General features: G+C 43.1%; 1 protein-coding gene across 5 annotated transcripts in view; it reads left to right on the forward strand.

Annotated features, from left to right (window-relative positions):
* snx14 (sorting nexin 14) overlaps positions 1–13,191 on the forward strand; it is a 209,391-nt gene that overhangs the window by 128,103 nt on the left and 68,097 nt on the right. For 4 of the 5 annotated variants that reach the window (XM_072581136.1, XM_072581138.1, XM_072581139.1 and 1 more), the window contains 2 exons: positions 2,321–2,404; positions 9,147–9,247. In XM_072581136.1, the coding sequence (XP_072437237.1) occupies positions 2,321–2,404; positions 9,147–9,247 (185 nt within the window). The remainder of the gene's footprint in view (positions 1–2,320; positions 2,405–9,146; positions 9,248–13,191) is intronic. The other variant, XM_072581137.1, reaches the window with a different exon arrangement.

The raw sequence follows: 13,191 nt of genomic DNA on the forward strand, positions 1-13,191 counted from the left end.
GCCCATCTAACTTACACTATTCCATTTTCGTCCACATGTTTATTCAATGACCATTTAAATGCTTTTGAAGTTGGCACGTCTACTAGTATTGCAGGCAGGCAGGCAGTTCCATGTCCCTACTACTCTGAGTAAAGAGACTACCTCTGACATCTGTCCTATATCTATCACTCCTCAGTTTAAAGCTATGTCCCCTCGTGCTAGCCACCACCATCTGAGGAAAAAGGCTCTCATTATCCACCGTATCTAATCCTCTGATCATCTTACATGTCTCAATAAAGTCACCTCTTAACCATCTCTCTAACAAAAACAGCATCAAGTCCCTCAGCCTTTCCTCCATAAGACCTTCCCTCCACACCAGGCAATTTCTTAGTAAATCTCCTCTGCACCCTTTCCAAAGCTTCCACGTTCTTCCTATAATGCGGTGACCAGAACTACACAATACTCCAAGTGTGGCTGCACCAGAGTTTTATACAGCTGCAACATGGCCTCATGGCTCGGAAACTCAATCCCTTTACCAATAAAAGCTAACACACTGTGCGCCTTCTTAACAACCCTATCAACTTGGGTGGCAACTTTCAGAGATCTATGAACACTCAGCTCATCTATAGTACCAAGAATCTTACCATTAGCCAAGTAATTTGTATTCCTCTATTCCTAAAGCAAATCACCTCACGCTTTTCCACATTAAACTCCACTTGCCACCTCCCAGCCCAGCTCTGCAGCTTATCTATGTCCCTCTGTAACCTGCAACATTCCTTTGGCACTATCCACAACTCCACCGACCTGGCTGTCATCTGAAAATTTACCAACTCTACCTTGTATGCCCTCATCCAGGTCATTTATAAAAATGAAAACAGCCGTGGCCCCAAAACAGATCCTTGCAGTACATCACTAGCAACTGAATTCCAGAATGAACATTTCCCAACAACCACCACCCTCTGTCGTCTTACAGCTAGCCAATTTCTGATCCAAACTGCAAAATCACCCTCAATCCCATGCCTCAGTATTTTCTGCAATAGCCTACCTTGGGAAACTGAAATCCATGTACACCACATCAACTGCATTACCCTCATCCAGCTGTTGGTTACCTTCTCAAAGAACTCACTAAGGTTTGTAAGGCATAATCTACCCTTTACAAAACTGTATCAATCCCAAATCAAATTCTTCCTTTCTCGATGATTATAAATCGTATCTCTTTTATCCCTTTCCAACACTTTACAACCAAAGTAAGGCTCACTGGTCTATAATTACCAGGGTTGTCTTCACTCTCCTTGAACAAGGGGACAACTTTTGCTGTCCTCCAGTCTTCTGGCACTATTCCTGTAGACAATGACGACATAAAGATCAAAGTCAAAGGCTCTGCAATCTCCCCTAGCTTCCCAGAGAATCCAAGGATAAATTCCATTTGGTCCAGGGAACCTATCTATTTTCACACTTCTCAGAATTGCTAACACCTCCCTGTAAACCTCAATCCCATCTAGTCCAATAGCTTGAATCTTAGTATTCTCCTCTATAGCATTGTATTTTTCCAGTGTGAATACTGGCGAAAGATATTGTCGAAAGTTACTTTGTTTAGGGTTCTATTTCAACCACCTTTTGCAATACCATACACAACCATAAAATATAAGTGCGGGAAAAATCAATACAATATTTATCATCTTTGATCACCTGTTTTTTCCTGGTGGTGATGATGCATACCGACCCTCCTTCACCCAGTACTGATAATTGATTCCCACTGCTGGGAATGTCAGAACAAGGGAGTATAATCTTAAAATTGTCTCCTCTGTCTCCTTCTCCTTCCCCTTCCCCACCCCGACATTGCTACCAAATTCCTTAGTTCAGTTAACCTTGGACTGAAATGTTAACTGTTTTTCTTTTTTGGTCCCATTATAAAAATTAGTATTTTGTTAAAATTTGGATTTTGTTACTAACATGTTTAAACACCGTCAAAGCATAATGTACTACTTTGAAAATGTATGGGATGCTGACATCTGAGCTTTCATTTTTGCTATCATATCTTCAACATTTCATTAAGCTGACATGATAGTTGCTAAAAACTGTAAACACCCTGCCATCTAGTTGAGTTGAATCTGGACAGACTTTCCTTTGTTTTCATCATTTAGTGAGTTACGTCATGAATACTTTTTGTACTGTCCTAATTTTTTCTTGGTCTTCAACATTTTAACTGTACAACTGTAGCAATTCCTCATAGTGTGTTTAATCATAGCAACAATAATTATTTTAGTTATTACTTTAGATGTAACTGATTTTCTTTAATGTTTCTACAGTCTTTTCCAATTGATTCTGCTCTGCTTTTCAGAAGGACGTGAAAATGAAAACTGCTTTGTTTACCGGAGATATTTTGAATTTTACGTCCTTGAATCGAAGCTTACCGAGTTTCATGGTAAAGTGGTGAACAAAATATACTATGTCCAGTGAATCAGTTTACGTCATGAATTTAAAACAAGAGTATTTACTTTTAAGTACAGGCCAATTTGTGACTGTGAAACTAGTTTCACGTTTACTTCCTTTTTTTGAGATGGTGAGATATGTATTTTGTTAAATGTATGCAGGATTCATCTCGTCTTGAATTTACAGTCGAGTACTGCCCCACAGTGTTTTAACTCTTACATCTAGCAAAGAAACTGCGAGTCGACTCTTAATAATAAGCAATCCTATTTATTTAACACAATTAATGCTATAACCATAAAATACATAGAAACTAACAATTTACACTATAAATCTAATCAGCTATCTTGTGCTTTAACTTAACTCTGGATGATCAGATACCACTACACAGATGGTAAAAATTCAGTGAAGCTGTTGCACACAGATGTGCTATCAGTGTACATATATGGAGGTGAAGGGAACAGATCGGGTAGCTGACTGCATAGGCCACAGCTGTTAATTCTGCAGCTTGTGCACTTAAATGGCTGGGTAATTTTAAAGCTGGTTCAACCAATGGCTGTCCTTGAATGTCAATCATGTGTATCCCACAACTAGTGATCCGACTGCCATCCTCGATGGTGGATCATCTATATAGATTTTGATTGCAGAGACTGCCTGCCTATCACTTTGTCTCATTCCTAATAATTTCTCAAACTGTTTTGGTATAAAAGTACCAGTGGGGTGTTTAGTGGCTATGATTTGGCAGTCATGCAGATCTTCCCCGTAATTTAGGTTATTAGCTCAGTAGCTGGGCACCTTGGTCCATCTGACTGATGTCCTGACCTTGAAGTGGTAGCTTGAACTGGCTCAGTGAGCCATCTTTGATTCAGCCATTCAGCAGGAGCTGGATTAGGCTGCACGATCTAAACCAATGATGTAGTTGAAATACTGAACTGCCCTAAAGACTGCGAGATGTTGTCATTCGCCCATGGATACCCTTGCTCCATTGGGCTGTAGGACCCTGGGACATACGCCACTATGCCTGGCCTACCCTGCTGCTTTTGCAGTAGAACAGCAGATATCTGGTCTGTGACTGCAACTTCTAAGGTGTAAGTCAGGGTTGTGAACTAATAAGGCAGGTATTGTTGCGAGAGTGTGTTTTAAATCAGTTACTGCCTTTGTATGTTGGGATGTCCAATTCCATGTAGTGGTATTTTTCAGCATCTCTGAGAGTGGGGCTTCCTTGGTAGCGAACTCATCGATGTGGTTCCTGCAGTATCCCACTGACCTAGGAAAGATTTGAGGGCACAAACATCTTGGAGGAGTTGGAATCTTGCTTTGGAATCTATTCACTTTTGGTCTATCTCTCTTTTCCCATGGGTGACTATCGTTCCCAAGTATGTAACTGTAGGCTGTAGAATTTGCGCCGCCTTTGGATTTATTTTACACCTGAGTACGTGTAAAAGGTCGAGTAATTTGTCTAGGAGTTGGATGTGCTCCTTTGTTTCGATTTGTAGGAGTAGATCGTCTACATATTGGATTAGGCAGTCAGACCGGGGAAACCTTTCTAGTCCCTTGGCTGATTGTCCATGAAAAAAATCAAGGGTGAGTTATGGAATCCTTGGGGTAGACAGGTCCAGGTATAATGCTGGTCCTGGAAGGTAAATGCGAATTTGTACTGACAGGATATGACAAGGGAATGGACCAGAAACCATTCCTGATATCAAGTACTGTGAAGTACTTTACTTGCGGGGCTTGCTTCATTATTGTGGCAGGGCTGCTGGCTACTGTTGGTGCAATGAGGGGGGTGACTTTATTAAGCTTCTGATAATTGGTGGTTAAATGCCATGAACCATCTGCTTCTTGACTGGCCAAACTGGAGCATTATTAATGGAGGCTACAGGTTGCAGCACTCCTTGCTGTAACAGACTGTCAATCACCTTGGCTACCTCCCCCTCTGCCTGTCAGAGGAAACTGTATTGTTGTTGCTGTTTCAGGTCTGACCCCTCAATTATCACTTCTCCTGGGATATGCCCACAGTTATGTTTATGCTGGGCAAATAGCCCTTTGTTTTACAAACACCTGTTTGAGTCAGATTCTTGGTCATTGTTAGGAAATTGAATCAAAACTCCCCTATTTCGCTGATCTCATTAGCATAATTTCCTATTGAAATCATAGGTGGGGCATTACTAACTGGAGACATCTGCCCTATGCAGGCATTCACTGGATCAAAAGTAAGATTGTACCTAGTCATGTAATCGATGCCTAGTATGTATTCTGCACCTGGGGGACAGTTGACTAAGTTAGCAGGATGCTGGCATGTCATGTCACCTAATTTAAATTCTGTCGGTTCATTAATGTACCCCTCCTGAACATGGCCAGTAAATCAGTAGTCCCTGTGGTCCGCCAGGGCAGATCATTAAATCTTGAGGTGTTCAGAGTTGTGTGGGAAAGTCTGCTATCCCAAAGAAATTCCACGGGGTGGCCTTCTACCTCACCATTGACTAGTGGTCTATATACGCACTCACTTCATGTTGCACATCCACACTGGGGGACGCAGAAGACAACTGTCATGTGGGTGCCTCATAGGTTTGGATTCGGGAGGGTACTTGGGTTGGCTAGTGTCCACAGCATGGACCGGAGCCTGCCGAGTTGGGCCTTCTAAAGGGAGTTGGTATCTCCCTCTATCACTCCTTTATTCCGCTGTGGTCGATGGTCCCTGTGCCTGCGAGTATGGCCACATGTGGGTGCTACGTTCTCATGCTTACTGTCCTGAGGCTGACAGTGGTAGCACTGCACTGGTTGCCAAGTGTTTCCATTGCTGTGCCCCTCTCTCTCTCCCCATGGCTCACTAGGTTGAACTGGGTTCCTTTGGGTTCCACTTCCTTCATTCCTCCACACCGGACTCTGGTTGGAGGTTTGGAAAGGAATCATTTTTCACTCCTTTCTCTCTTTTTGCTCTTGTTTCGTTTATGGGCTTTTTTCTCCCGCACCCGAGACATACTTCTCAGAAACCATGCCTCTTTGTGGCTTGGCTCTGTAGGATCGAAATTCACACAGTCCTTCATGCTCTGTAGGGTGTCATGGGAAACTTATGTCCTAGCCCACTTAGTTGAGTCAGCCCGGATAATTGACCCCTGTTTATGTCTTTGTAGACTCCCGAAAAATCAACTATTGTCAAAGGCTGTTGGATGTGCTCCTTTCTTTTGCCTACTCTTGTTTAACCCATCTCTGGGGTCTCCTTTGTTGTACCTAATTGCTGTTAGAATCGCGTTTTTCATAGCGGTGAGGATTCCATCCCCTATGTTTAGTGGGGCTGAGATTGCAGACTGCACTGACTGGCTCAGACACATTACAATGAGTTTTACTTCCTCTCTCTCTCTCTCTCATATAACCCATGTAAAACCTTTTGTTGCCTGACCCTTTCAAAGAATGTAAATGGATCAGCTGATGGCTCAAAGTCTGGAATTTTTTAGTAATTTCCGCTAATTGTGCCACTGAAAATGGGGTAGTGTATGTTATTGCTGGGCATTGGCGCCCCAATGCATCTTTTGGTGGTAATCAGGTTCATTGCAACACTGGGTGTCCCCGGGGGTGCTGAAGGAGTTGACTCCTTTGGGAAGGATGGGGGCAGACCCCAGTCCTCCGTGCACATGGTATAATGCTGTGCGTCTTCCCTGAGTTCATCCCGGTCTATCTTCTGACCTTCCCCTTCCGCTTTAACTTCCCCATATGTGCACATTATTCCATTGCGGATTGAGAGTTGGGCTTTTAACTTCTCAATCTCCCGCAGGCACAGCTGCCTGTTTCTTTTCCCAATTTATCTGGTGAATTACCTTTACTGCTGCTGGTTAATCTGCGCATTTATTTCTCAATTTCTTCACTCCATTCTCAGCAACAGCTTTAGCTGACAGTGTATTAGTTATCCTGGTATGCTCTCTCTCACTAGCTTTGGAGTTGCCTCATGTGTAGTTAGTTTGCTGATTTCTTTGGTTCTGAGCTGAGTTTTTCAGTTTTAACTCCATGATTTCCATTTTTGTGTCCTCTAATTCTTTACGGACTGTTTTCAATTCCTACTCTGTACCTAACAATTGTCACAGACAGCACCTTATTGCTGTGACTTTTTCAGGCTTGGACGCCTGCTTCCCTTGAATTTTCCTAAAGCCATTCCAGTGTTTTTGTCCTAGGGATCCTGGTCCCATTTCATCATTTCAACAAAATTCTGCCTGTATAGGCCACCTTTTCTTACTAATGTATTGCCTTAGCTTCTTTTCCCATATGAGATAATCTTCTACTCTAGTGTCTTTCTCTGCCATTCTCAATTAACGAAGGGGTATGGGATGTGAATCAGACTGAGGGTACTGCTTTCACTATTTTCTGGTCGTGATCCTACCGGGCCTCTGCCGAATTTCCATGTTTTATCTTGCCTATCCCACTGAGGATTGCACATGCAACTGAGCGCATGCAGACGCACTCTGTTTGCTTGATCAGGAGTAAATACCTGTTTGCTTTTTCTTTTAAAGAACAGTTCTGTTTAAATCTTTCTGTTCCTTTCATTTTCTTGAATTCCTGATCTTTGTGTGGACAGCTGTCCTCAAAACAACCAGCTCAGACAAAATCTCAAGGAATATGAGGTTCTATGGGCTTCGATCTCGGTATGACAGTCACTTCTTCTCAAGGTCTCATCTGGGGTGCCAGTTTGTTGTATCTGCCACACTAAGTTTTAACTCTTATATCGAGCAAAGAAACTGCAAGTTGGCTCTTAATAAAAATAAATGATATTTATTTATTTAACACAATTAATACTGTAACAATTAAATGCACTATAAACTAACAATTTACCCTATAAATCTAATGAACTACCTTGTGCTTTAACTTGGATGATCATATACCACCATACTAGATCTTGGTTTTGATCCACGTGGTGGTGATCATCTGGTGGTCATCTCCCTGTGGTCCCAGGGGTATCTTACCTTCACAGTGGTTCATTTCAAGCTACTGCTCCTGTGGATGTTGTTGCAATGATTTGTATACTTAGTAGTTGTTCCAGTCCTTTTGAGAGGGTCTTTAGTGCCCTCCAAAGATCAATCAGGGCTTGATCATCCAGTGCAATCTGACTCAACCATGTGTTGTCATGCCAATGGCAGGGTGGTCCTTGGGCATCCATTCCTGGATGTGTTAGGTGCACAGAGGTCAGGGAGCCCTCTCCAAATAAGGGTGTAAGGTGCCCGTGTCTGGCAAACAACTCGGGTTTCCAATTGTCCTGGGGATGGCACTCAGGTTAATTCTATTCAATACAAGTCAAAGTGCATTTTGTATTGTCTGCAGCTGCTGGGTTAACACTGTCTGTAGCTACAGCCTGTCTGGATTCTGCAGCGTGTTTATGAAACAGTCACTTTGGTCAAGGCTAGTCTCAATTTCCCAGCATGCTTCATCAATTGTCCATTTTCATAAATTCATCATTTTGATCGGCCCATCCAACCTCAAGTAGTTATAACATGTTTTGCAGGACAATTAAAAAGCCACTTGAGGATCTTGATGTGAGGAATCTTTCAGGATGAGATGTAAAATGCAAATCTGGGAAGCATTATTGACCATTGTTAGTTAAGCTATTTGTGGAACTTGTACCAAAGACATAGTCACTCACATCCATTAGCTCCTTGCACAGATTGTCCCTTTGATCTCAAGTAAGTCCCACTCTGTCCCTGGTGATCCTCTTAGCCTTAATATGCTGGCTTAAGCCTGGAGGTTTCTCTTGATTCCATCTGCTAAAAATATTTTGAGACTGCTCTTTGCCCTCCTAACTTCCTTTTTAAGCAATTTCCTATTTTTGAATGGCCTCTTCCATTTTTAGTGTGCCGTACCTGACACATGCTTCCTTCTTTTTCTTTATCAGACTCAATATCCCTTGATATCCTGGGTTCCCTGGCATGGTGCCCTTGCCCTTCACGCTGAAAGGTACACAGTGGCTCTGAATTCCCTCCATACTACTTTTAAGAGACTCCTCCTTTCCAAATATAGACTTATCTGCAAATAGCTGCTCCCATTCTGTTTTCCAGATCCTATCTAATGAATTGAAATTGGACTTCTGTCAAGCTAGACAGTTAACTTCAGTACTGCCCTTATCCTTTCTTTAATGACTTTGAAACGATTGGGGTCACTATCCCCATAATTCTTGTCAACTGAAACTTTAACCACTTGACTGGCTTCTTTTCCGAGTATTAGCTCTAGCACTGGTCTATCAAGACTGTCCATGTATTGGCACAAAAAGCTCTCTTGAATGCATGTTATAAGTTCCACCCTATGTAATCCTTTCACACTAAAACAATTTCAGTTTGTGTTAGCAAAGTTGAAGTCCCCTACAACTGTAACCATATTTTTCTGCCAGCTTTGTGATTTGCCTACGTATCTGCACCAATATCTCCCTCTTACAGTTGGGAGGCCTCTAGTATAACTACAGTAAGGTAATCACTTTTTTTATTTTTAAGCTCTGATTGGATGGCCTCATTTGAAGACCATTCTAAGACACCTCTCTTCAGTGCAATGTGATGCTCCCACCTCAGCAACATTGTTTTCTTGTCTTTATATATTAATTAGCTTGATTCAGAAATAGAAACCACCAAAATGAATTATCAATGTCTGTGGGGTACAAGGGGACAATACCTGAGCTTGTGTTTTGGTAGTGGATTAGTTCAGTGTCTAGAAAACCAAAAGGATGCATATCTATCGGCAATTCATTGACTGATTTGTGTTTTCAGGATCTTTCCCAGATGCGCAGCTTCCTTCAAAGCGACTCATTGGATCCAAGAACTTTGATTTCCTAAATTCTAAACGAGAAGAGTTTCAGGAATATCTGCAGGTATGTAAAACTTAATTTGTCGACGTACTTTTAATGTGAGTTCAGAAGTAGGGATGTCTTACTGCAGTTATACATTGTCTTGTTAAGACCTGTAAAGTTTTGCTTGAAGTTTTGGTTTACCCTAATTAAGAAAGGATATGGACCTGCCATAGAAGACGTGCAGCAGAGGCTCATTTGGCCGATACCGAGGGACTGTCAAACAAGGAGAGTTTGGTTTGGCTGGAATTATATACATTAGAATTTAGAAAGATGAAAGTGGATTTGATTGAAATGAACAAAATTTTACCGGGCTGTACAGACCAGGTGCAGAAAGGATGTTTTCCATGGTTAGGAAGTCTATGCCCAGTGGCCCCAGTCTCAGAATACAGATTAGGCCATTTAGGGCTGCGATGCGGAAATACTTCTTATCTCAATCATGGTGAAGCCGTGGAATTCTCTATCACGAAAGCCCATGGAGGCAAAGTCACTGAATATATTCAAGAAAGAGAAATTTCAAGATTTTAAAGGGGTATGGGCTAAAGTGGGAATATGAGCCAAGGTTGTGGTGCTGGAAAAGAACAGCAGGTCAGGCAGCATCCAAGGAGCAGGAAAATTGATGTTTCAGGTAAAAGCCCTTCATCAGGATTCCTTTGGTGCTCTTCACGATCTCTACAGGAGAGACGTCAATGTCTAGCGGAGAGTGGTTGCTCCGTGCCCTCCTGAAGTCAACAACCATCTCTTTCGTCTTGTCCATATTCAGAGACCAGTTGTTGGCTCTGCACCAGTCCGTTAGCTGCTGCACCTCCTCTCTGTATGCTGACTCGTCGTTTGCGCTGATGAGACCCACTACAGTCCTATCGTCAGTGAACTTGATGAAGTGATTTGACCTGTGCATCACTGCACAGTCATGTGTCAGCAGGGTGAACAGCAGTGGACTGAGCACGCAGACCTGGGATGACCCCGCGCTCAAGGTGATGATGCTGGAAATGCTGCTTCCAATCCGGGCTGACTGATGTCTCCCAGTCAGGAAATCCAGGATCCAGTTACAAAGGGAGGTATTTAGGCCCAGCAGGCTCTGCCTTCCAATCAGGTGCTGAGGAATGATTGTGTTAAGCGCAGAACTGAAGTCTGATTTAGGTGTCCTCCTTCTCCAGGTGGGTGAGGGCCAGATGGAGGGTGGTGGAAATGGTATCATCTGTTGAACGGTTTGGTCGATACACAAAGTGCAAGGTGTCTAGTGAGGAGGACAGCAGGGTCTTAATATGCCTCATCATGAGCCTCTCAAAGCACTCTACACTGGGCGTAAGCGCAGCAGGGTGTTAGTCATTGAGACAGGACGTTGAAGATTTCTTCGGCACGGGGATGATGGTAGTGACATTGAAGCATGTTGGAACTATGGCACAACTCAGGGAGATGTTAAAAATGTGAGTGAGAACATCCCCAGTACACCAGAGCATCCTCTGAGCACTCTGCCAGGCATGTTATTTGGACGTTTGTGATACTTAAAGGGTTCAGATAAGATTTACAAGGATGTTGCCATGATTGGAGGGGTTGAGCTATAGGGAGAGGCTGAATAGGCTGGGGCTGTTTTCCCTGGAGTGTCTGAGGCTAAAGTTTATAAAATGGTGAGGGCATGGATGTGATGTGTAGCCAAGGTCTTTTCTCCAGGATGAGAGAATCCAGAACTAGACAGTGTAGATTTAACGTGAGAGGAGAAATATTTAAAAGGGACCTAAGGGGCAACCTTTTCTTGTAGAGGGTGATGTGTGAGAGTGTGTGGAATGAATTGCCAGAGGTGGTGGTGGAGGCTTTTACAATTAAAACATTTAAAAGGCATTTAGATGAGAATGAATAGGAAGGTTTTAGAGGGATATGGGCCAAATGCTGACAAATGGGACGAGATTAATTTAGGATATCAGGTAGGCATGGACAAGTTGGACAGAAGAGTCTGTTTCTCCCTGTACATCCCTGTTATAATACCTTCAGTCCTGCATCGGAGAGGTAATTTTCTGCACCTTTATACAAAAATAAAAATTTAACAGATAAAACAACATAAACCCCAAGTAAATTTCATGGATAATAAAAGATTCTTCAACTTTGTGGTAAAAATATCCCTTTGATGTTTGCCTCTAATGACCAATATCTTGAGAGACAGTTGACATTTAATTGACAAAAATTTGTGAGATTGAGTTGAACTAACATCTCAGCATATGTTCCCTTTCAAAGTAACTTTGTATCTTAATTGATTTCCACATGTTTTGCTTTCCATCATTATTAGCTAGCAGAATGTCTGTCCTTTCTTATCTGAATTCTGACAGACAATATGCCACTTTAACTTCAGGTGTTTCTTTTTGGAGGGGAGAGCACATTTTTGAAACACTATTGCCATTCCTTCACTTTCACTGGGATAAAATCCTGGATACATTTGCAGTGGTGTGAAGAAGGGCTGAGTGCTTGCCCCCACCCTGTTCGGCAGCATCTTCCCAGACATGGTGAAGCATGCCTTTGGAACATCAACTGATGGTGTTTACCTCCACACCAGATCAGACAGGAGGCTGTTCAGACTGTCCTGGCTGAGGACAAAAACCAAGGTTTGTGAATTACTCATCAGGGACATGTTGTTTGCAGACGATGTGGCACTGGCAATACACTCGGAAGAGCAACTGCAATGCCTTTTGGACAGTTTCTCAAGATTTCTGGACATCAGCTTGACCATTAGCCTGAAGAAGACCGGCATATTGGGTCATGGTTACCAATCGACATTACTATCAACAACTATGAGCTGAAGGTAGTCCACGAGTTTACGTGCCTTGGCTCTACCATCACGGGCAATCTCTCCCTAGACTCTGAGATCAACAGACTGATCAGATGAGCAGCCTCAACATTTGTCAGGCTGACAGAGTCTGGGAGAGCAGAAAACTGATGACACACACCAAAGTTGCAGTCCACAGGACCTGCGTCCTCAGCACACTGCTTTACGGCTGCGAGACCTGGAGCCTCTACTCCAGATGAGCGGTGTCTCAACGCCTTCCACCTTCACAGCCTGAGACACATCCTGGGCATCAAGTGGATTGACTGAGTCGCCATCAATGAAGTTATGGCCCGCACCCAGATACCCAGTCTCTTCATCCTGCTCCAACAACATCATCTCCGCTGGATGCGTCATGTACGCCACATATCAGACAGGAGGATCCCGAAAGACCTGCTGTACGGGCAACTGGCCTCTGGCAAGAGAGCTCAAGGATGGCCTCATCTTTGTTTCAAAGATGTCTGCAAGAGAGACATGAAGTCACTGAACATGAACGTCGAGAAGTGGGATGATATTGTAAGCAATTATTCTCACTGGAGGCTGGAATTACACACAGTTTAAAAAGAGAAGAGAAGCTAAGGCTTGCTGCTGAAGAAAAATGCACCTCCTCCTCCTCCTCCTCCTCCTCCTCCTCCTCCTCCCCCCCCCGGATAAAATAGCACCAAGACAATATCGGATGACAGTGCCTTCAAGTGCAGTCGAGACTGCCACTCCCATGTAAGCCTCTATAGCCACAATAGACACTGCTCTACCAACAAAGATTGAAGTAAGACTTCCCAGGTGCAGATCCATGGTCTCGTGAGACTAACGGATGCCACCAGTGACCCTTTCAAAGTAACATTGCATCTTAATTGATTTCCACATGATCTGTTTTCCACCATTATTAGCTAACTGATCGTCTGTCCTTTCTCATCTGAATTCTGACAGACAATATGCTACTTTAACCTCGGATGTTTCTTTTTGGGGGGAAGCACATTATTGAAATGCTGTTGCCATTCCATAACTGTCACTGGGATAAAATCCTGGAATGCCTGCACCACCTTGTCTTCAGCGGCTTAGGGAAGCAGCTCACCATTACTGTCGGGGGTGATTAGGAATGAGCAATAGATTGTACTGAAAACTTGTAATAGAGTGCAGAACAAGCAATGTATTTTCT

This window comes from Chiloscyllium punctatum, chromosome 11 (assembly GCF_047496795.1).
Source record: "Chiloscyllium punctatum isolate Juve2018m chromosome 11, sChiPun1.3, whole genome shotgun sequence".
Taxonomy (NCBI): domain Eukaryota; kingdom Metazoa; phylum Chordata; class Chondrichthyes; order Orectolobiformes; family Hemiscylliidae; genus Chiloscyllium; species Chiloscyllium punctatum.